A 25,214-nucleotide genomic window follows, 5' to 3' on the forward strand; every position below is an offset into this window, starting at 1 on the left:
ACACCGCAGTGAAGGTCCGGCCCCTCGCGCTGCAATCTCGCAGTTTTAACGGTCGCTGGGTAACGCGCCATTGTGAATGAACACAAAGAGGGGCCCGAGGGGCCTGGAGGTGAGGGTGCCGTCGCAATTTAAAAATTGCCTTAACATGCTGGTGCTGTGTTGCCAAGCGATTTTGAACACTTGACAGACTTGAATTAAAAACTAAATAGGGATAGGCATAGCCTAATGGGAATCTGAACCTTGCAAATCATGGCACATATAGAACAAAGCTTAAATGGAGGGTTGAGAGGCATACAGAGGACATTTCTTCTGAGATACAAGCCTTATTAATAGCTCTGTAGGTAGTTCAAAGATGTCTTGGTAGTTGTTCTGAATCGTGTCTTGAAACTCTCCCATGTTCTTTGCATGGCTCAGACAAGAAAAGTGAAAATGTATATCATCCTTTTTTCGGGTGACTAAAGTAATGCAATCCCTTTGGGTTAGAAACAGACACATATTTTAATCCTTTTTTTTTTTTTTTTTTACTATAAATCTCCACTTTCACAATGCGAACAGGAAAGTGGAGATTTATATATAAAAAAGGACTTAAATATTGATCTGTTTCCCACCCACACTTACATCACTTTTGAAGATATGGATTTATCCCCTGGAGTCATATGGATTACTTTTATGCTGCCTTTATATGGTCACCATTCACTTGTATTGTGTGGACCTACAGGAGCTGAAATATTCTTCTAAAAATCTTAAAGTGTTCAGCATAAAAAGAAAGTCATACACATCTGGGATGGCATGAGGGTGAATAAATTAATTAAATTTTTATCAACTACACTCACCTAAAGGATAATTGCATTAATTTCTCATTAATGCAATTATCTAATCAACCAATCACATGGCAGTTGCTTCAATGCATTTAGGGGTGTGGTCCTGGTCAAGAAAATCTCCTGAACTCCAAACTGAATGTCAGAATGGGAAAGAAAGGTGATTTAAGTAATTTTGAACGTGGCATGGTTGTTGGTGCCAGACGGGCCGGTCTGAGTATTTCACAATCTGCTCAGTTACTGGGATTTTCACGCACAACCATTTCTAGGGTTTACAAAGAATGGTGTGAAAAGGGAAAAACATCCAGTATGCGGCAGTCCTGTGGGCTGAAAATGCCTTGTTGATGCTAGAGGTCAGAGGAGAATGGGCCGACTGATTCAAGCTGATAGAAGAGCAACTTTGCCTGAAATAACCACTCGTTACAACCGAGGTATGCAGCAAAGCATTTGTGAAGCCACAACACGCACAACCTTGAGGCGGATGGGCTACAACAGCAGAAGACCCCACCGGGTACCACTGATCTCCACTACAAATAGGAAAAAGAGGCTACAATTTGCAAGAGCTCACCAAAATTGGACAGTTGAAGACTGGAAAAATGTTGCCTGGTCTGATGAGTCTCGATTTCTGTTGAGACATTCAGATGGTAGAGTCAGAATTTGGCGTAAACAGAATGAGAACATGGATCCATCATGCCTTGTTACCACTGTGCAGGCTGGTGGTCAAGTCAAGTCAAGTCAAGTGGTTTTTATTGTCGTTTCAACCATATACAGTTAGTACAGTACACAGCAAAACGAGACAACTTTCCTCCAGGACCATGATGCTACATAAAAACAACAAAGGACCAACACAGGACCACATGAGACTACACAACGAAATAAAATACCTATATAAACTACCTATATATACCTATATAAAGTGCACGTGCAAACGTGCAAAAAGTACGGGACAGTACAACAAATTTCTGACAATAAACAGGACAATAGACAGTGCAGCGCCGACCAGTACTCAGTAGTGCAAAAAGATTACAGTTTCTAAAAATGTAAACATAACATACTATGAGATAGTGTTCTATGCACATAGCCGTTAAGTGGTGGTGTAATGGTGTGGGGGATGTTTTCTTGGCACACTTTAGGCCCCTTAGTGCCAATTGGGCATCGTTTAAATGCCACGGCCTACCTGAGCATTGTTTCTGACCATGTCCATCCCTTTATGGCCACCATGTACCCATCCTCTGATGGCTAATTCCAGCAGGATAATGCACCATGTCACAAAGCTCAAATCATTTCAAATTGGTTTCTTGAACATGACAATGAGTTCACTGTACTAAAATGGCCCCCACAGTCACCAGATCTCAACCCAATAGAGCATCTTTGGGATGTGGTGGAACGGGAGCTTCGTGCCCTGGATGTGCATCCCACAAATCTCCATCAACTGCAAGATGCTATCCTATCAATATGGGCCAACATTTCTAAAGAATGCTTTCAGCACCTTGTTGAATCAATGCCACGTAGAATTAAGGCAGTTCTGAAGGCGAAAGGGGGTCAAACACAGTATTAGTATGGTGTTCCTAATAATCCTTTAGGTGAGTGTATATCCCTTTAAATCATCACAAAGACATTTCCAGAAAAGGTACGACATTTATTAAGTGTATTGCCATCATTTGCAATTGACTGATTGTTGCAGAAAATAATAGTTCACAATTGATACTGTTGTTTCAAGTGGAGGGATGGGTGGGAAGGAAAAAGAAAGAGAGAGAGGATCAAATTAACATTTGATGCAAGTTGGTTATTTTTTAGACATTTGGTAAACTGAATAGATGTGCCTGGGATAAGGTCAAAGTTAATGACCCGTAGACAGAAAAAAGGTTTGCTTTGACATGGGAATGGAAAGGAAGCCATTTAAAAGGCATGGCTAAGCATACTGATGATGACCAAATAATGCACAACAACAGTATTTGATATTGAATATAGTAAATATTCTTGCTGTCAAAGAGTCTACATCTTGTAGCAGCTAACAACTATTCTGGATTTTTACAATAAGAAAACCACACATTTCTTTTCAAACAATGTTTTTATTCCTAATATTAGATGTAGATACATAAGTCAACAAACAAGTTTTTTCTTGTTTATAGCAGTAATGAAAAATGCTTCACAGCACACTTGCCCCCAAGTGGTGGGGTTTGGTATTACAGACGAGAAACAGGAATAGGCTGTAGTTTTACACAAGGTGGAACAGTAGTAGTAGTATTAATAATAGTAATATTAATAATAACAACAACAAGAACAACAATAATAATAATAACAAATAATAGTGATATTAACAACTCATATTTAAAGTCAGAGTAATGGAATCTGCTTTCTTTAATAAATGTTACTTAAATGAATTTGGTGTGATTATTTTTGAAGATGCATTAAAATGTCAAATATGCAAAATATACCATTACTTGATGAGGGGGGAAATTATGCTTAAAACAGATTTGATCTAACACTCTCTGAAACCACACTTCTACTGAGAGATGATTTTCCCCTTAAAACTGACTGTATTCATGTATTGTTAATAAAACGATCTTTCATTCTCCATTTGCATTACAATTTCCCTAATCAGTCCATTGAAAGTCACATAAACCTACTCATTTATCAAGATTCACTCATATGCCACAATGTAACTGCAATCTAACCAAACTGGGGTAATCATCCCCACTGGACAGTGTTTTATAAAGTTGAGGTTGAAGAAAGAAAGAAGACTAGAGCTTTGTGACAAAGAGAAAAGTAATAGGGGAAATAAATCAACAGCATCAATAAGTGAGACATGAACTTTAACCTAATGCATTTTGGAACTGATCTCAGGAAACAGTAGCAGTTACTAAATTCAACAGCACAGTTTCAAACGTATCTGTATGTAGGCTCCAGCTTAACGAATCCTACAGCCGAATCACTAGTCTACAACTTGATATTTATCCTTTAGGCCGGAGAACATCAGATCTGATAAGACACCTTTCTGATCTTATCAGAATCACATTTAACTTCACTGGACAGAACAGCAAATTTGTTTTGGTGATATTCTCCAATCACTGAAAACTGGAAAGAGGGTAATCAGCTGTTTCAGTGGGCTAGAGCAGGTTTAATTGGCAGTATTTTGCTTCACATAAAATGTAACGGCAAAAAAAAAAAAAAAAAAAAAAGTTCAGCTTTGTTTATTGTCTTCATACCCTTCCCTTAAATGTGTCTCCAGAGAGAGAGAGAGAGAGAGAGAGAAAAAGATGATTAAAATAGATCATGACATAAGAGTGTACACATTGCTTAATACCCTACTCATCAGAGGAAGGGGCTTCATTGTATGATGTCAAAATACCTCACACTAACACATTAACACACAGAGGCAAGCATTCTCACAATCATGGGCAGACAATTCTTTATCCTACAAAAATACTGATTTCATGCCACAGTGGGTACATTTGTAACCAACACGCCATGCTCTTGTAAAACTGCAAATTGTATATTTGAAATCATGTCTGGTAGATTGCCATGGATCCTGCCTAGATCCTGGCTATTGATTTGGTCCACATTAAGAACATCCAAGTAATGTTGTTTCTCATTCAGTTTTTGAGCACATTCACAACTAATAAACCTGAAAGCGACTTATTTCTTTCACACACACATACATACATACACACCTAAATATGCAGCATCAACCTCAAGAGCATCACTGACACTAATCCCAATTTCAGCTATCAGAAAAGAGGCAAAATGTTTAAAGTGTAGGGTTAAGAGGGAGAAAAGCATGCGCCTGTGTGTGAATGGTAAAACCGACGCCTGAGAATCAATCCCAAGGAACCTTTAATAGAAAACTTGGTCAACTGTATATTCAAATCAAACCAACAAAAAAAGAGGGTAAAAAATATATGCCCCTTCTCACAATGTTTTGTAATTGTAATGTTGGCTTGTTCAAGTGATTCTTGTGTTGTGTTTGTTTGCTTGAGAGCAAGAGTAAAACCAAAGTCCAAACCACAGCATCACACATCAAATTCCAGTTTTCACCACAAACACTGTCTTTTCAACAAGAGATGAGGTTAAAGGAAAATATGAACTAATAAACAAGTTACACAATGAGAAAGCATACATCTCCAAGCATCAATCAAAATGAGAGAGAAAACAGAAACTGAGCTTGAAGATAAAATAAAACAAACCATTATCAATAGTGAGTTTTTTTTTTACTCCTCTTAAACTTGCAAGCCAAATATAACTATTATAAAAATAAAAAAAGCATTCAAACACTCATGTCTAGAAAAATTAACAACAGCAAAAATGGTCAGTTAGAAGAGCTTATAGTTGAAAGGAAAAAGACCAGAACAAACCTTTAACTCGTGGCCTTTTTTCTGCTTTGACCTCTCTAAACATGACTCATACCAGCTATACTTTTCATTATTCAATTTTAAATGGACTCAAACACAACAGCCAAAAAAAATAAATAAAATTATCGCAATAATAACAATTAAATCTTTATTTATAACAATACCAAAAAAAGGATTGTGGTCCTTAACAAAGAAAGTGAGAAGTTAAGACAGAAAAAGGAAATAGTCAGGGGAAAACAAAAAAATGGCACTCTTGGTCACTAGATAGCTACTTGGTCTTTCAGTAGCTATCTAGCTCACAGGTACAATTATTGTGTGAAAAAAAAAAAAGTGAAAAGGAAACGGTAAAATTAAAAGGTATGATCTGAACTTTCACAAAGCTTGTACTGCATTGGCTCTTGGTCTGGGAGCGGTCTTACCCAGATATGTCACTTCCTCCTCTCCAGAGAAGTACAATTAACTGGGCTTACTCTGTGGATTTACAACACCTCGGGCCAAAAGTGTCACGAAAGCTAGGAGGCGAGATTGAACAAGATCCTTGTATGAAATGAGAAGAATTTAAAAAATTTAGTTGAAGAAAAAGAATGTAAAATGTATCACATTGTGACATGTGAGTTTGCTTCCCCTTTTCTAACATTTTCAGTTTCTTTTGAGTGTTAACAAACTTCCATCTCTTGTTTCGCTCCTTGTGGAGATCTGTGGCATATTTGGGTGCTTATTTCTTCTTGCCAAAGAAACTAAAGCGTTTCTCGCGGTCTCTCTCTTTGCCGTCTTTGTTGCGCATGGTCACTTCTCCTGCCTCGCCTGAGCTGGGAGAGATGGGTGGCATGGTCATTGCCCGACTCAGACCCCGTGTGCCACCTGGCGAACGTTCGCCGGATGACATGGATGACTGGATTGATCGAATCCATGAACTCATTTCAGCCTGAGGGTGAGAACAGTTGTATCACAATGTGAAAGTATGTTTACTAAAACTTTATATAAAAACAATGATACAGAAACTGGTGAGGTATCTTGTTTTTTTTTCATTTAAAACTCACCTCATCCTTTGCTTGAAACAAGAACTCTTTTCCATCTCCAAGCCTGTAAAAATTTAAATACTGGTCACGTGCTAAGATTTTAAGAATTTTGTTATTTAGGATATTTGCAGTTTTTTTTAAAAAAATATCGATGAAACTATTATTTCCCCCATCTCTTACTCACCGAAGTTTAAATACATGTTTCCTCTTCTTGTAGTCTAGGGCAACCTCACAGACAGCCTCAGTGAGACTTATGGGAACTTCTCCATGGTAGGGGATTCCATTTGAGGCACTCTTGTTGTCCTTATAGAAGCCCATACTGCCTTTACGTAATACACAATACACATTCTGCCATGATCTTAAAATGCAGAGAAAGAGAACATCATTAGTCTATAACATCTCAGCAATGCCTTTGTAATTACACATCGTCTCAGTAACACGCCAATGGACTTTATTCACAATAGCGCCATTTTTGACAGGAATGACAATGAAGCTGTGAGGAACAGACTTCGGTCTCTTTATTGGGTTGTACTGTTGTTTAAAGTTTTTGGATTATTCCGCTGATGAAACATAAAAAAGATTATCTGCTTCCTGTCTCACACCTGGTGGCTGCTTTTTTGCTGTGCGATTCCATTTCCTGTTTCCTGCAGAGCATGCCCTCCATTGCTTCTGTTCCTGCCTCTGCCCCTCCTCGCCCTGGCAGTGTTGCTGAAGGGTCTTGCCGTGATGTCGAGTCCAGACCACTGTCACGACCTTTACCGTTTACAGACTCGGATTCTGATCCCTGGTTGACCAAAACATGCTACAATTAGAGTTTTAAATAGGACACTTTTAATTAGGAGACTTCTAAAATGGTGCTTAGGTCACAAAGGTCTCTGCTGTGCTGTTAAATACTATTATTCATTAAAGGCCTATTTGAACAGAGCCTGTGTAACCACAAACCTGTTTACTATGTTACATTCAATTAACATTCTGAATGTTATATATTAATTGACAGGCTATAATATATATATATTTGTTTATAATATATGTGTATATTCTATCTCACAAAATAACTTACTTTATTTTGAGAAAGAAAGAAGGAAAGATAAGAAAAAAGAAAGACAAACCAGAAAGGAGAGGAGGAAAGAAAGGTGAAAAGAAAAGAGAAAGAAAGAGGACAAAAGACAAAAGAGAGAAAGAAAGAAATATAGAAAGGAAAGATAAATAAATAAAAGAGAGAAAGAAAGAAAAGGAAATAAAGACATGACAGAGAAAAAGATATAAATACATTTAGAAAGTGAGAAAAAGAAAGAAAAGAGGCTTAAAGAAAAAAGAAAGAAAGAAAAAGAAGAGGACCAAAGAAAGAAAAGATGGAAAGAAAGATAAGACAAAGTATGAAAGAGAAAAGAAAGATAGAAAGAAAAAATAGAAAGAAAAGAACAAAAGATATAAAGACAGAAAGAAAGAAAGAAAAAAAGAAAGAAAGGGCTTTTTGTGACAAAGTTAATTTTGATATATATGCCATGACTGAAATACAGACAATACATTCTTCCCTCATATTTTGTCATCTCAAATAATGAACATATCTAAAATCCAAACTCAATAAGCACAGTATGTCCATGCATACAATGGAAAGCAAAAGTACACTCACAGACAAACACACATCATCACAAAAAACTAAAAAAATGCAACATCAACACATGTTGCATACAAACTGGGGGCAGTATGAAAAAAATTAAATAGAAAAAAATAACACTAAGGTAATGTGGGTGTAATAATTAAATAACACTGCCACAAGACACTGGGACACATCTGCCTACAGGTTCCTCAAAAACTAGCCTATTTGTATTCTAAGACGAGCACGTTCATACAATATTAGAAAAAAAAACACTTGCTTGAAACAAAAAGCTACTAGCCTTAGAAAAATGTAAAATCCGATAAGACTAAAGGGGGGAAAGAAAGAAATGAAATTCTTTATGTGAGAGTTGGATTAGTTAAGCATATTAGTTCAGTTGTAGTGATGCTACAATACAAAAGACATGTCCGCTGGCTACAAACAACAAAAGAACTTTAATACAGAGAAAACATTGCTCATTAACAACAGCACTTTGATTTGAATTTGGAAACTAGGTGTTAAAGTGCATCCCAAACACTGATGTTGAAGCTCAGGCATAAGCAAAAAAATATTTTCCAAGTTAAAACATGTAGAGTAGCCAAATAGAAGAAAAACATACAAAGCAAGCACAAAACCATCCATTGACAGCAATAGAAAGCAACACAGCTGATATCTGGTGCTCTAGCAGGTGTGGTATAGCTGCTGCCATGCTGCTAAGCAGTTGGGTTGTTAAGCACAAGCAGCATGGGGCAGCGATGCTACACTACGGCTAAAGGCTGGTGCTACGGGGTTAGTACTCACACGCTCCTGTGCCTTGTGTGGTTTAGGCACAGGCTTAGAAACTGGGTTAGACTGAGGTTTAGCCTCTGGTTTAGGTTCAGGTTTCTTGAGTTCACATACTGAGACCAATAATGACTGTAGATAAGAGATGTCACAAGAATATGTGTTAACGTGTGAGTGTGTATGCTAGAATAAGTCCTTGTGTGAAATTTTTCTGACATTTAAAAAGACATCCACACAATTAGACTATGAAAACATACTGCTCACTTTGTTGCAACATTTCCCCCACAGACATACTCAGAGTTTATTCATGGACTGACAAGTTAGATTAATCTTATTCAGGACATTTATATCAACAGAAAAACTGAGAGGAACAAGGAAAGGACACTGAACATACAAGAACTTACTGACAAGACAGCACACTTGAGAACGGACTGTGATTTGTGTTGTAATGTGAATTTTAAAACCCTGTCTGCATACTAACATCAAAATGTAAAATGTCTTTATGAAAGTGAAGGCATAACTGGATCAATTGTGAATACAGAATTCAAAGAAAGCTGAGAGTGGATCATGTCTGACCTGTGACGTGTCCTGGTCACTGTTGACACCATTGACAGATACTGACTGGTTCAATGTCGTTTGGTCCAGACTCGTCCTTAAAGAGAAGCAAAAGGGAAACATAAACATATAAAAGCAGAGTAAGAACAGAGAGTTACAAGGCTGAAGAGAAGGTGAGATAAACTAAAGTGAGATAAAGTAGAAAGGGTTAGAGGTAGAAGTGAATGGGTAAAAAATTACCATTCCCTAGCCAAGTTCATTAATTCCTTTTTTATTAAAAAGTCAAAATGTTTCTATTTTATTTGAAAAGTGCTTTTCACAATACACATTGTTTCAAAGCAGATTCTGACATAAATTCTGAGTTAGGCCTAACTAAACGCAACTAATCGCAATTAAAAGTTAAATTCAAATTCTATCTGGATTTCAATTTAAATAAATTCACTGTTATGTTCAGGGCTGGAGGGTGTGTTTATTATTAAATCACAAATGGAGTCAAAAATATTATCATTGCATATTTTGGTTACATTCATGTACATTTGACAGTACAACATTGATTCTGAGTTCAGATACAGATGTAAATTGACTGATATTAACAACAGTAATATCTGTAAAAGTTTTAATGCCTAATTTATCCAGGGCTCTGTTCAAACGTTCTAACAGTTGGACTTCTTAATTACATTGACATTTCATCCAGCTCTTTATTATTAAATTGACCTTTTCCTCAATTAGAACTGAACATACTGTATTAACAGAGGAGAAAAACAGTATCCTAAACACATTTAGAAATTATAAAAACTATTTCCATATGTGACTTATGTTCCCTAAATATATAATATTTCATTTAATTATAATAATAATTTATTATGTGTGTTTTTTTTTTTTTTGTCTGCAACTTTGTTATTTGTGCTGCTGCCTGTCTTGGCCAGGACACTCTTGGAAAAGAGATTTTTAATCTCAACGAGTTTTCTTCTGGTTAAATAAAGGTATATATATATTATTAACAAAGTATTATAAATATATACAGCATTTCTGCCAAAACACTATAGTTTCTACAGGTTTGCATTTCATATGGGTGTATAACAGAATTCAAATGGGTCATACAACTTGTCGAATTCAAATGAGTCACGTGACTCGTGCTGTGTTTATCACTGGACAACAAGCGCAGAGTGCAGAGCGGGTTCATTAGCGCTGTCGGTTTGAGAGACAGGTCCCGCTCTGTTCTCACGCTGCGGCTGGCGGATACACTGTGCAGTATAATCAGGTAGTGCAGTTTAGTCACACTATGAGTATTTGTCTTTTGGTGTTTCACACTTAAAAAATAAGAGTGGGGCAAGCACCTCACTCTTGATTGCTCCGCAGTGCGATGGGTTATGAAGATGGTTAGATTGTTTCATTCTGCACACGAACCTTCGCGAACAAGCGGCTGCATCGAGTATAAACCATGCTTTACGCGCTCTTCCGGACAGGAGATGCTCTGGTAAACGTCCGTGGTGTGGCTGACCAATGCTCGGAGTTCAACTGAATGACACACAATTCAGTTGATGGCATTCATACATTTGCTTAAAATTCTCTTATTTTGGCATTGGAATTTGAAGTGCACAATAAATCGCAGTTCTCTCAAATATCCCGATTTGATCAAATAACCACGATCAGACGATTATTTAATAATCACGACAGGCCTACATATGGATTACTTTTATGGTGCTTTTATATGCTTTCAAAGTTCTGGCCACTTGTATTTGTATTTTGTATTGACCTATAGAGCTGAGATATTAATACTTCTAGACTCAGAAAAGTTCAGTTGGTTCCGATGGCCAGTCTATTCCTACATGTCTTTCTCAGAGAAGGATTCTCCATGAATGACCCTAGAACCGTCAAAAACGTCACTTCCAGTATCAATAGTTTTCATTTTAAAAGTGATTCATCGTAATAATGGCCACTTTAATAATTTTAACGCTAATATAATGCTACATTATGTCTGGTTTGTTGTCGATGAAGAGGTACATCAGAGCCTTACTGATGGTACATAAAAAAATAACAAAAAATAACAAAAAAGGAAATACTGCTCTAGTTGAATAGATATTTGTATACCTTGCAGCAGAATCATTCCACTCCGACTGTACCACTTCCTCTACAGGGGGAGGTGTGGGTGGTCGCAGGGCTCTCTCTTCTTCTTCCCTTCTTCTCTGAATCTCCTGTTCCTCCAGCTGACAGAGAAAATGAAATACAAATTAAAACACAGATGATGCTATGAATGCATTTTTATTTGTGAGAGTGTGTATTTAACAAACCGTGGTAAGCTTTTCTAGAAGTGTGAAGCGTTCTTCCCAGCCTGCTGCCAGTTTTTCAAAGGCTTCGTGGCGTTTGATGAGACTCTCAACCTCGTCTACATTGGAGCCCAATTCTGCTGCCCTGACCAATGGTTCCTGCCCAGCCAGCCATGACTCAGCCATGGATGCATCCCTGCTAAACTGTAACACCTCCATAACTAACACACAAAAAGAGAGGTTGGATAGAGTATGAGGATTCACATCTAGAAAGGATCTGACACAGCCAAACAATTTCATCAAACATGCATTTTTCTACATCTGAAACTACTATCTTTGATGTATATACATCCTTAATATGCAACTAGCGACAGAAATAAGCTTACTCCCACATACTTACCGATCTGTAAGTGGTCCATTTTCTCTTGCCACTTCTGATTAATTTCAGTGCGTTTGGCCAGAAGCTGATCCAATTTCTCTTGAATCTAGAAAATGACAGACATCAAATTTAAGACATAACCTCAGTGTGTGTGTGTGTGTGTGTGTGTGTGTGTGAATTAGTGCTGGGCGATATGCAAGAAATATTTAAAAACATTTTATATTGCAATATATATAAATCCCACTGCCCCAACTGCCGAGTCTGTTATGTAAACACATTACCTACTCGAGAATATATAAATATTGTAATAAGTAAAATAAATTATAAAAAAAATTAAAAAATACTACAAACTTATTAAAACCTGCACCAAGCAGAACTGCCGTCATATTCTTTGCTTTCCCTTCATTTCTCACAATCCGAAAGTTCTTGTGTGTGTCTGTTCACATGCAGGCTTCCTTAGCTAACATGCAGAGACTAATGTTTAAATATGTACAGTATACTGTAAGTGTTTGTACATTTCATAGGTGAAACTCCATGAAGGATAACAGTTGCATGCAAGTGTTATCCTGCATGGAGCATAGAGAATGTGCATGTGTACCTCTTCTGAAGTATAGTGATTTGTAATGATACGGAAGTTTGAATCAGTGGTTCTTAATTTGTTTTTTCAAAAAAAAAAGAGACCTCCTCTGAAGCATAGTGGTTGTTGTTGTTGATGAGGGTGCTTCCCATTTCACCGCAAGCAGTGAAGCTGTCTGCTCTAGTCTCGATCTCTGACTTAATGTCCTGATGGTTGGCGATGACCAGACCAGCTGAAGAGACGTCCCTACATCACACAAAGCAGATACTCATGATTAATAAAACAACTCATCAGTTGTTCACATACAGTGCTGTGAAAAATTATTTGCCCCTTCCTGCGTTTTTCCTATTTTTGTGTATTTTTCATACTAAATGTTTTTAGATTTTCAGACAAGATATAACATATAACAAAGGCAATCTGAGTACACACAAAATACAGTTTTCATTATATATATATATATATATATATATATATATATATATATATATATATATATATATATATATATATATATACATACACACACATATTGAAGCGAAAAAGTTATCCAACACCTATATCACCCATGTGAAAAACTAATAGCCCCCTAAAAATTAACAGCTGGTTGTGCCACAACAACAACTGCAACCAAATGCTTCCGATAACTGGAGATCAGTCTTTCACAAAGCTTTAGTTCAAAACTTTAGTTCAGCCACACTGGAGGGTTTTCGAGCATGAACTGCCCGTTTAAGGTCCTGCCACAGCATATAAATCGGGTTCAAGTCTGACTAGGCCACTCCAGAACTTTAATTTTGCTCCTTTTGAGCCATTTAGAGATGGACCTACTCCTATGCTTTGGATAATTGCCTGGAAGAGAGCAGAATTAATGTTTCCCTCAATTATTACAAGTCACCCCGGCCCTGAAGCAGCAAAGCATCCCCACACTATCACACTACCACCACCATGCTTGACCGTAGATATTATGTTCTTTTTGTGGAATTCTGTGTTTGTTTTACACCAGATGTAACGAGACCCCTGTCTTCCAAACAGTTCCACTTTTGACTCATCAGTCCACAAACATTCTCCCAAAAGGTTTGAGGATCATCAAGGTGTGTTTTAGCAAAATTAAGACAAGCCTTAATGTTCTTCTGGGCAGTGGTTTTTGCCTCGCCACTCTTCCATGGATGGCTTTTTTGGGCAGTGTCTTTCTGATAGTGGAGTCATGAACAGTGATATTTATTGATGCGAGAGAGGCCTGCAGTTCCTTGGATGTTGTCCTTGGCTTTTTTGTGACTTCCTGGATAAGTCGTCGCTGTGCCCTTGGAGGAATTCTGGAAGGTCTGCAACTTCTGGGAAGGTTCACTACTGTGCCAAGTTTTCTCCATTTGGAGATAATGGCTCACTGTGGTTCTTTGGAGTCCTAGAGCCTTTGAAATAGCTTTGTAACCCTTCCCAGACTGATGTATTTCACCTTTTTCCTCATCATTTCTGGAATTTAATTCGACCGTGGCATAATGTGCAAATGAGTGAGAACTTTTAGCCAACTTCATGCTGCTGAAAAAGTTATATTTAAGAGTTGATTTGATTAAACAGGGCTGGCAGTAATCAGGCCTGGTTGTGTCTAGTCCAGTTGAACCCTATTATGAATGCAGTTTCATAGAGTTGGGGATTACTTTTTGGGCAAATACTTTTTAACACAGGTCCAGTTGGTATTGGATAACGTTTTTGCTTCAATAAATAATACAATCATTAAAAAACTGTATTTTGTGTATACTCATACTGCCTTTATTTTATGTTAGATTTTGTTAGAATTTTTGAAACAATTTAATAAGCGATATATATACAAAGAAATCAGGATTGGGGCAAATAGTTTTTCAAATCACTGTCCTTATAAACTGTTCACCTAGTCATATTACCTAATTAATTCTTTATAAAACTTGTAATAATAATAATTGCATTTTTGTGTAATATATACAACCCATAATACTTAAATCTTTGTACAGCGGGGTCCAAATTCTTGGGCCACTTGTGAAAATGCTTCTATTTAAAACATTTCAAATGTAATACAAAACTTTATAAATTAGATTATGTGCATAACAATAAGTAAAAAGTTGAGAGAGAAAATAAGCATGAGTTTCCATATTTCATAGTAATTGATCTTTACAAAGTCATCATGGTCAAAAAAAAAACAGTTGATTACTGACCTAGAAATAGTTCAGAATCTTTATTTTTATATAGTATATTAAGAATATTTATTTTCTGATTTAAATTGTTCAAAACCCTAATTCCTGATCATTTAAAAAAACATGCTAATTGCAGGTTTGAGAGAAGAAGAAAAAATAAAAATGTCTAAAACTGGCCTCAAGACTTTTGGACCTCACTGTCTGTACTGCAGTTTTCTGTATTGTTGTTCTGTAGTTGACTACTGTACATATTCATGCAGACCTCACAGTATGTATCACTGTGTGTGTTTGATTTAGACTTCAAAATGTGTTTGTGTGTGCACATGAACCTCGGACTGTCATGTGACTGGATCTGTAAGTTTATTCCCTCCATCCACAGCATGAGATCTCTGACCATGTTTAAGAACCGGAACTTCTCAACTGTGTCCAATAGGAGCAGCCGCCTAGCTTGAGTGGTAGACTGAAGTCCCTCCCAGGCCACTGTGACCGCATGCTCATGGTGTTGGATATCTTCAGCTTTCTCTCCTGCATATGCTTTTTGCAGACGTGCTGCATCATCCTGCACCTGTGTAACCTGCAGTGAAGGGGCAAAGAATAAAGGTTAAAAGAGGGAGAAGAGAGAAAAAAAATAAGCCGTTCAAACAGCACGCATTTTTGCGTTCAGACACAGAGAAGCAGAATGGAACAGAACAGTTTAAAAGTTGTGAGGTGCATTACAATGGTCGAAGACATCAATCTAGTGCATATTTGCATAGATAAACAATTCAAAACCAGCACAAATGAATGTAAGAATGCATCCGGTGTGAACAGCCCCTTAGAAACAAACACAAACACTCACTCTCACCTGCCCACTGAGTGCCTGCACATCATGTTCATAGGCTGTATGCTGTCTAAACAAGTGCTGGACAGTGTTCAGGTCCCGTCCAAGTTCGGCCCCCGCTAGTGTCTCATTCTTCTCCCGTATGAGCCCCAGAGCTTCCCGGGCGTCCTGATGGAAGCGGTGCAGCTCGTAAGAGGCAGCCAGCATCTGTGTTCGTGTGTCGATGAGCTCAAGCAGGTCGGCCCAGGCCTCATTGAGCCCATCCTTCCACTCAGCCACGCTGGCATTCTCTGGATGACCAGACTCTATAAGTTCATCTGCCTGAGCATTCACTGCATCCACACGCTCCTGACCAATTGTGCTGGTGTCCCGTGCAAACTCTCGGAACTTATCACGTAACATCTGCAAGAGAAAACAGACAGAATTTAAGATTACAACTTAATGGAACAATTTAAGAGTCAGATCTTTGTAGTAAATTTCTTCGTTTTTTTTATCTGTTACCTTGCATTTGATACATTTCATAATATTCTATACTAGGGCTATCTAGTTATGGGTTTAAACAATGTAGTGATCATTTCAATTAAGTGATTTAACTGAAGTTTTTGACACACTGTGTATATCTTTGAAAAAAAAAAAAGTCCTCATAAAACATGTCCTCTTAAAGGGACATTTTACATTGACATTTATTCATTTAGCAGATGCTTTTATCCAAAGCGACTTACAAAATGAAGGAGGACACAACATGGAGACAGTAACATGAAAAGTGCTGCAATACAAAGTTTAAATTGTAAAGTGGACAGGGACAATTCACCCAAAAAGGCTCAGTCACCATTTACTTTAATAGCACATTTTTCCCATACAATGATAGTGAATGTTGACTAAGACTAACATTCTGCCTAATCTCATTTTGAGTTCCACAGAACAAAGAACGACATACAGAATTGTAATGTATCCCTTTGTAATTAATTCCAAGGGGCTAATATTTCCCCATCATTAAAGTTAATAATCAAATAGCAGTTGCATTCAAATACGTAAATATAAACAATGAAATGTAGGTGCTCTGTTCATACAGCCAACAATTCCTTTATTGCTGTGAAGATAATAGGAAAGGAAAGACTATGGTATTTCATACCGTCACATGTTCATAGTCTTGTCCGAGTTCATGAGATCCTGCGACAATTTCCCTCTCTGCGATCCACTGCTCCAAATCATCCACCTCTCTCTTCAGCTGGGTCAGTCTTAGTCTCTCCTGCAGTTTACCTCTCCTTTCTTCTGCCAGATCCTTCAACCCTGCGTACAGTTTATCCACCTGGGCCTGCCTCAAAGTGATTCTTTCACTACAAGAGGCAGACAAAGGAAATTTAATAAATCAATACTTTGTTTCACTTTCAGCACTGACTGACATGGGCAACTTTGTATCTGACAGTCCTGAGATATACCATCAAGCCCCTCACCTCTCTGGGTGTTCACTGTTCACCATAAGTCTGCTGCTGTTGGCCAGCTGGTGGATGGTCTGTGCGTAGTCTTCCAGATCCTGCTCCAGAATCTGGTGTTTCTTCACCATCACCAAAGCACTCTGCTCATCCTACAAAAATTGTTCAGATATGTCAGCAAAGCACTTAAAAATATAATATTTTCTGCTCTTACAACCACCCAGAATTGTTCCCCAGTATCACTAATTACTCTTACACTACCAGTCAAAATGACAAATAATTGCTTTTGAAATAACAAAATGAAAGTATTGGAATTATGTAGTGACCACAAAAGTGTTAAAAAATTTAAAACTATCTTATATTTTATATAAGTCCACCCTTTGCCTAGATGGATTACAGCTCTACAAACGTTTTAAACAATATTGAAAGGAAATCCAATGTATGCTGGTCACTTATTGGCTGCTTTTCCTTTTCCATCCAGTTCAACTCTTCCATTTAAGAAATGTCAAATTTTATTTTGTAAAGACATTCATACTTATGCACAATTTAAAATTTGTCTACAAAACAAATTTCAACCATTTATGTCCAAGCATTTAGATGAAGAGGGTTTTTAAGATTTGAAGAAATTCTGTCAAGTGTGCTGAAACTTTTGACTCATAGTGTACATGTTCATCAAATTCCAAATGATCCTCTTGTAAAAAATGAAAATTTTATAACGCACCCTTTAGCAAATTTTTTTGAAGCACCTTGAATTAATTGTAATCATCTATAACATCCAGTTTACTCTAAAGACTAAAATCTAAAACTACTCTAAAAATATACTTCGGCCAGACGTGTGACGCAAATTTTGTCATCAGCAGAGTGCTTGAGCCCTGAATGTGCGCAGCCCGATTTTTCTAACCAAATGCACATGTGCATAGCATTATTTGTTATTGCTCTCATGAAGCAGTAGAAGATTTAATCGCTGCTAATCAACAAGAGATGAAGGTAAAGACAACAACAGTGGATGTGCACGTCAATAACGCATGTGTGAGGAGGTCAGGCGATCCCTGCCTTTATATAACTTGAGTCTAAAGGAATATAAAGACATATTTATGGGTCTAAACTCCTAAAGAAAAATTGTATCTCACAGTATCTCATAGCAGTAGTAGCGTGCATGAGCCATCCGCTAGTGTGTGCGCAGTCATATTAACTATACTTTGACAAGTTTGCGTTCGACTGTATGCAGACACTAAGCGTTTACATCAAAACAGAAGTATACTTTGGGCTTTACTGACCTTTGCCTTTTCCTCTGACATCATATGAAGCTCTTGTTCTCCCATCCAGGCCTCAGCCTCCGCAGCATCTGTGTAAAACTGCTGTGCTTTGTTCGCCTCTGATAGCCTTGCGTGTCTCTGCTCTGTCTCAGAAATAAGGAGGGCCCACGATTCCCTCAGCTCCACCAGACGATCATCTAGAGCAGCTATCCTCTCCTTGTCCACCTCTGACTCCTTTCCAGGGGACATGCACTTACCATGAGCCTGGATGTCATCAATACGTGGCTGATGACCCTGAATCTCCTTCTGCAGAGTCTGGGGGAGGAATGGAAAAATGGTCAAAGAACAAAAAAGAAAAAGTCTTAAAGGCAATCAAAAGAAAACAGTGTTCATAACTTCAAAAACACATTGATCGAGTGATGGAATTACCTGGTTCTTTTTGATGAGCAGCTGGACGCTGGGCAGGTCTTTGCCGTGGTCTGTGGAGGTGGCGAGGGGCATCCTCTCCTTCACCCATAACTTTAGACAAAAAACATAAAACCTCACTCTCCAAATCTTACTTCATAATTTTTCCAAGTCAAGTCAAACAAATCTTGTTAGTGTATATGTGTAGCTGCTCTTGCTTGTTACTCACTATCTCATCTTCAAGGTCTCTGTTGAACTGATGAGCCTCTTTTGAAGCAAGGAGATGCTGCCTCCGCTGTTTTAGAGGGTCCTGCATCTGAGAGAAGCTGTCTGTCACTCTTTTCTGCTGTCCATCTACCTCCATTATACCAGAATCCTCTTGGGCCAGAGCCAGGGCCTGCGACTCTAGAGACTGGACCTCTTTTTCTCGCACCTCCATCTGATGCTCCAGCATCTATAGGTGGAAGTACACATAAGGGGTCATTAGTTTTAAAACATCTAACAAAATAAATACTGTGGTTGATGCCAATCATCATTCTCCTATGTAAATATAATTCTACACATTTTCTTCAGGAACTTTCACAGTTGGATCTGGAACACTGAGAGAATTACTGCACATTCAAAATGTTTTTGAGATTTCCATGCATTGCAGGTCATTTTGATTGCACATAAAATTGATGTGTATTTCTTGAGTAGCATACATTCTACTTGGCCTTGGATTTACCTGGTGTTTCTTGAGCAAAATGTTGACGCTGGTGAGATCTTTTCCAAAGTCATCACTCTGGAGTTGAGAGGAGATGTTCTGAAGCCAAGAGTCCAGGGCAGAGCAGCTCTGCGTGAAGAGCTCAGCACGGTTAGCATCAAACAGACACTGAGCTTTGGCTTGAGTTGTGCTCTCCAACTCATCCCACTTCTTCTGCAGACCACTGAGAGTCTCAGATACAGTCTGCTCCAACTCAGGCTTCTCTTTCACTAATGCCTGACCCTCCTAAAAGAGAAAGAAACAGCTATTGCAGATGCCAAGTCTAAAAAGTTATATTTTCTAATTTCACAATTTAATTTCCCATTATAAACAATGCCCAGTAGTCGCATTGGTTTAGTGGTGCATCAGTTAATATAAAAGCACAGAGATGTGCACATGTGTTAATACCTTGTCAATCTTGTCCAGCCAGTCTTTATTGGAAGCAAGCTCAGCCATGAAAGCCTGATGCTTCTGCCACTTGCTGTGAAGGTTTCTGGCCTCATCATATGACATGTCCTGAGCTGTCAACATCTTCTCATTTATCCACAGAGTCAGCTATGGAGACAGGGTGGAAAGAAAACTGTTTTCAATTCAAATGCTTTAAATTTGGCATCACAGGCTTCATCCTGTATGATGTTCTTATGCTGAAGCTTATTTTTAAATACATTCACAAAACTGCTATGGTACAGTATCTCAGAGGCACCACCCCCTTATTGGTGATTCACGCTTTTTATGTGTTTTTAATACTTTTTTAATGACTTTTGATTGATTATCAGTGGGATCGAACCTTGATGACGTGATTATGGCTGCATTCAATAATCGCACTTTGGTTTTCCTTCTGTGGCTTTGGGTAATACTTGTTTGGAGAGCTGCTCAAACACTAGGCCTACAAGCAGGGAATGAACCAGGCCCAACTTTCATCACCTATAGTTGGGAGAAGATTCTGCAGCTACGGCCTTTTGCATCAGGCAGACTTGATGTTGACTTTCCGGAAATCAAGCTCAAGTCTAGAAAGACAGGCTGCATAGGAGGTGTCCGGCATGTGCTACCATCAGTTATCATGGGGAATATCCGCTCTTTGGTTAATAAAGGGGATAAACCGCTTATTTGCAGTATGATCGTTTATATCGACAGAGCAGCCTACTGTGTTTTACGGAGACTTGATGAAAGGTTTTTCCCTACACAGGATGGAAAGAGATCCAGTGAGAACTGGCAAAAAACAGGGTGGAGGTTTACGTAAATGAACGCTGGTGTCATCCTGGTCATGCTATGGTAGAGGAAGATAGTTTGTGACCCCGAACATTGAGATGATTGCTGTAAGTTGCCAAGCTTACTATTTGCCAAGAGCATTCTCTCGTGTGATTGTACAAGTGGTTTATATTCCTCCATTGGGTAATGGGAAGTTGGCCACAGAGCCTATAGAGTCACCCATGACTTGCAACGCTTCTCTCCAGACACGTTGGTAATTATGGTTAAGAGGGTGCTTTGATTGCACAGACTGGAGTGTATTTTTAGATGAGGGCAATGATCTGGACATTATCTCTGACAAAGTCCCCTGTTATATGAATTACTGTGTGGCGTCTGTCATTACCTATAAACGAATTAAACATTTCCCTAATAATAAACCGTGGGTGACAAGTTAGGTTAAATCTGCTATTAATAGGGGGAAAAAATGCATTCTTTAGTGGCGATAAAGATAAGATTAAAATTACTCAAAAGGAGCTGAAAGCAATAATCATAAGGAAAGGGTTAAAGGACAGATGTCCAATTGTAACATATGGAGTCTTTCGAATGGTATGAAATCTATTACTGGTTATTGGACTAGAAATCCCAGTTTTCTTGGTTCTGAGGCAAATCAGTTCTTTGCAAGGTTTGATGAATTTTACGTTTCTGCTTCTCACAAGGGCATTTTCACATCTCTTGCACAGAGCAGTCCTGAGGAATGTATCCCAGCTATTATTATTAATGTTGATGAGGTTCAACAGCAGTTAAAACGTCTTAAGGTTAACAAGGCAGCAGCCCTGATGGTGTCCATCCATGCACCCTGAAAGTCTATGCAGATCAGTTGTGCTCAGTCCTTCAATCGATTTTTTCTTGGTCTCTGTCACATCAAAAAGTCCAGTAATGTGGAAATCATATTTTCTAGTTCCAATTCCTAAAAAAATTATGTGAGTTGTAACCTAAATAATCCTAGACCATAGCCCTGATGTCACACATAATGAAATGTTTGAAAGGATTTTCCTTGCCCATCTGAGTACACAAGTATCAGTCTTTCAAGACCCCTTGCAATTCGCATACAGGAAGGGTGTGAGAGTAGATGATGCACTACTTTTTATGCTTCACAGCATTTACAGCCACCTGGAAACAACAGCAAGCTCTGTAAGGATTATGTTTTTTTATTTTTCTAGTGCATTTTCCAGTGATTTCTTTAATACAATTCAAAAACATCTTTTAGCTAATAATTTACAGAATTTTGAAATGGCATAAAACAACTATTGCTTGGGTCCTAGATTATCTATTATCATTTTGTCAGACCTGATAATAAATTGTCTGACATGATCTTAACTAAAACAGGAGCCACACAGAGCAAGGTTTTACCCCCTTTTTTATTTACACTTTACACCAAAAAAAAGGTTTTGGACGATAATGCATTAGTGGGTCTACTTAATCAAGGCAATGGCCTGACCTACAAAAGAGAGGTTGATTTATTTGTCAACTGGTGTGATGCAATGTTTTTAAAACTTGAATGTTGGGAAGACTAAGGAGCTAATTATTGATTTTAGAAGATTGAGGAGGTCTTCCCAGTGATAATTAAGGGTCATCAGATAGAGATCGTCAAGTCTTATAATTATCTTGGTGTCTATCTGGACAGTAAATTAAACTATAAAAAGAACAGTGATGTTGTATTCAAGAAGGTGCAATCAAGACTATTCTTCTTGAGAAAGCTTAGATACTTTGATATTATCAAGAAGCTCCTTCATGTTTTTTTTATCAGGGAATCTTAGCTAGTGTCCTCTTCTATGCTGTGCTCTGTTGGGGGTAGCATCACTGCGAAGGATAAAAATAGGATTAATAAGATGATTAGGAAGGCTGGCTCAGTGATTGGCCTTATCCCAGATTCACTTGGTCACTGTAGAAAAGACAACAAGGGCCAAAATAAAAATGTGTATTTTTAAGTTAATCTATTACACAGTGTTATTAATGGACTTAGACGTTCATTTAGTGAATGACTAGTGATGCCTCAGTGTACTACTGAATGACTTAGAAGTTATTTTCTCCCAGCAGCGGTCAGATTTTTCAATGAACACTAGTAGATATGGTATAGATCTATAGAACCTTCAGCTGGTAATCATGTCTCAATTGTCTTCTTTTTTTATTTCATTAATTTGTTGATATCTGTGAATGCAATGTCTATATTGTTTGCTGTTTGTATATGTACGAGTTGAATTGTTGGCAAATTAGTTTTCCCCACAGTGATTAATAAAGCTGTCAATCAATCAATCAGTGCAAAATCTTCATTATTTTCCCGCAACCACAGCTCCGTTCTATGTAAATTTTTAAAGAGCCTGGATGCCTGCCTTACACCCAGCACATCACATTTCTCCTTCATAATTACTTATTATTCTACATAAATAATATATATTAGAAACATAGCCCTATACTTAAAAGTAATTAAAGTAATTGAAAGTCAGTAACTGTAATCTGATTACAAGGATTTAAAATGCAATGAATTACAATTTTATTTTTTTACTTTAAGTAATTAGATAACAGTAACTAATTACTTTGTAATTGGATTACACCTAACACTGATTATTACCTCTTGTCCATCCTGTAGGAAGTGCTGCAGCTCTCTGTTATCCTTCAGTTTGGTCAGCAGCTCATTGGCAGCTTCCTTGTTATTCTGGTGTCTAAAAGAAATTGAAAGAGAACAAGAGATATCAAAAAGACTGGACCTTTATTTTAAATATCAACAGTGCTATTTCAAACATAGTGCAGCTTCTGAGTATGTCTTCTTTTCATCTGTTTGGTTCCTACCCACCTTTCCTGAATGGAGTCTGTCTTCTCTTGAATTTTGTCTGCATAGATATTGTCATCGGATACGAGTCTTCGCCCTGATTCGACCACACCGTTGATCTTCTCCTCACTGGCCTCCATGGTGGTGAGGAAGTCCTCATGTTTCTTGATGGCCTCAACTGCCCCCTCCAGGCTGGAGGGCATCTCTGTGTGTGACAGGACATACTCCTACAGGCAAAGAGAAATGTAAATGGGTTTTTTTCTCTCATCAAGATTCATCCTCCAATGATGAGTATTTATTTGCAACATATGCAATTTTTAACAATGAATTCCTCCTCAAATAGATGGTATATTACATTGTTTTAAATGTGAAGTTCTTAGCTAGTAACAAACACAAACAAAGACGCAAACATATCACAATCACTCACTTGGCTGTTTAGAAAGCTCTCTGCTTGTTTTGCATCTCGTAGCAAGGTTTGGAAGTCGAAGGCCTGAGCAAGAACACAGTGGCGGCTCTCCCACATTCTCCTCAGGTCATGCCAGCCTGTGTCCAATGCTTGCAGCCGCTGGGCTAAGAACATGTACTGTGCATCCGTCTGACCCTGTGTCACCTAATCACAGATAGAGCCAACTCAATTTACATAATTTACTTCAATTCTCATCACAAGAAGAATCCAGTCCTAAGCCATTTTGTTTTACATGGATTTGGGCTGCTTCATGAGGGCCGCCATGATGAGATCACATGAACAGCAGAGTACTGATCATTTCATCTCAGTAACCCCCCTATTTTCAGATACTTTCATTTAAAAACAATTTATTAATTGGTGACTGCGAAAAGCTAATCTCTACAATTGTATTTATAATGAAAACTATTGCTTGTGGATGATGCTACACTGTACCATTAGATTACAGTAGCAGTCCAAGAGTTTTGCTTTATAGGCCAGCACAACATAAACAAAAAATACTGAGTGTACTTACTAAGTGTATACTAACTGACCTCGGCTCCAGTAGCTCTCATCTTCTCATAATCTTCCTTATAATTGTCCACTTCATTCTTTATGGCCTCATGTTGACCCAGCAGACGTTCTGCTTCTGCTAGAGAAGTGGGGGTGTCTTCCGAAGCCACATTGGTCTGTGTACGAGATAGCCAGGCCTGGAAGTCATCAAGGTCTCTGAGGAAGCCCTGGAGCTTAGAGGCTTCACCCAATGACTCTTCGCGCCGCTTCATGGTGGCTCGAAGCTCCTCCCACACCTCCTGGATTTCAGCCAGACAACCCATGATCTCCTCTTCCTGCTCAGGATGCTCAGATGTCAATTTCTCAGCTTCAGAATGCAAGTCATCCAGCTTACCCTTTGGAAGAGTGCAAAAGAGAATGTGTAAATCAGAAATTATTAGATGGTTCCCTGCTAAAAAATAAAAAAACATAATAAGATGTTTGGCTGATTTTAGCTGGTTTATCTAGATTCCCAATCTGGCTAAAATCCTTTTCAGTTAGTATAGCTGGTTTCCCAGACTGACCGATTGAGAAGTGACCAATAACCTCTCTTAAAAAGACTAGTCTAACCAGATTGTGAGACCAGCTAAGACCAGCAAACCAATTTAGGATGTTTTTTGTTCCCCAACATGGTTTTGTTGTGGTTACAATGCATTCATAATTATGCATTATTTATTTTTACCTGTATAGCCTCCAGGTCTCTCTCCATACCAGTAAGCTTGCGTTGCAGGGCCATGACTCCAGCCAGGTCATTTCCGAGGCTCTGCGTGGACTCAATGACTTTGGTCTTTTCCTTCATCCAGCTCTTGATCTCATTACATTCTAGGTGATAGTTCTGAATATTCAATGCGGATTCTAGAGCTTGTTTACGTTGGTTGGCCAAACTCTGGAAATCAGACCACCTGCAGAGGGGGAAAATGAAGTGTGAGGCCCAGGGCTCTACGCTAACTTTTTCACCAAGGAGTACATGCGCTCCTAAATGAAAACATTTAGGAGCACACAAAGAATTTTAGGAGCACAGTGAAAATTAAATACAGAGT

The 25,214-nt window shown here is 38.2% G+C and overlaps 1 protein-coding gene across 3 annotated transcripts in view; it reads right to left on the reverse strand.

Moving 5' to 3' along the window:
• Positions 1-2,569: 2,569 nt before the first annotated feature.
• The window catches only part of LOC127623875 (spectrin beta chain, non-erythrocytic 1-like), a 122,602-nt gene continuing 99,957 nt past the window's right edge, over positions 2,570-25,214 (reverse strand). The window contains exons 19-42 of one of the 3 annotated variants that reach the window (XM_052098458.1): positions 24,857-25,076; positions 24,177-24,530; positions 23,608-23,790; positions 23,205-23,407; positions 22,983-23,073; positions 19,574-19,720; positions 19,148-19,411; positions 18,653-18,877; positions 18,448-18,537; positions 18,040-18,333; positions 16,784-16,914; positions 16,462-16,666; positions 15,354-15,731; positions 14,839-15,083; positions 12,452-12,593; positions 11,792-11,876; positions 11,416-11,612; positions 11,216-11,331; positions 9,146-9,221; positions 8,588-8,701; positions 6,792-6,973; positions 6,374-6,547; positions 6,211-6,253; positions 2,570-6,095 (exon numbers count right to left, since the gene is read on the reverse strand). In XM_052098458.1, the coding sequence (XP_051954418.1) occupies positions 5,886-6,095; positions 6,211-6,253; positions 6,374-6,547; positions 6,792-6,973; positions 8,588-8,701; positions 9,146-9,221; positions 11,216-11,331; positions 11,416-11,612; positions 11,792-11,876; positions 12,452-12,593; positions 14,839-15,083; positions 15,354-15,731; positions 16,462-16,666; positions 16,784-16,914; positions 18,040-18,333; positions 18,448-18,537; positions 18,653-18,877; positions 19,148-19,411; positions 19,574-19,720; positions 22,983-23,073; positions 23,205-23,407; positions 23,608-23,790; positions 24,177-24,530; positions 24,857-25,076 (4,369 nt within the window). In that variant the 3' untranslated portion in view covers positions 2,570-5,885. The remainder of the gene's footprint in view (positions 6,096-6,210; positions 6,254-6,373; positions 6,548-6,791; positions 6,974-8,587; positions 8,702-9,145; positions 9,222-11,215; positions 11,332-11,415; positions 11,613-11,791; positions 11,877-12,451; positions 12,594-14,838; positions 15,084-15,353; positions 15,732-16,461; positions 16,667-16,783; positions 16,915-18,039; positions 18,334-18,447; positions 18,538-18,652; positions 18,878-19,147; positions 19,412-19,573; positions 19,721-22,982; positions 23,074-23,204; positions 23,408-23,607; positions 23,791-24,176; positions 24,531-24,856; positions 25,077-25,214) is intronic. The other 2 variants (XM_052098465.1, XM_052098472.1) reach the window with 2 other exon arrangements.

Source organism: Xyrauchen texanus, chromosome 3 (genome assembly GCF_025860055.1).
Source record: "Xyrauchen texanus isolate HMW12.3.18 chromosome 3, RBS_HiC_50CHRs, whole genome shotgun sequence".
NCBI classification, from domain to species: domain Eukaryota; kingdom Metazoa; phylum Chordata; class Actinopteri; order Cypriniformes; family Catostomidae; genus Xyrauchen; species Xyrauchen texanus.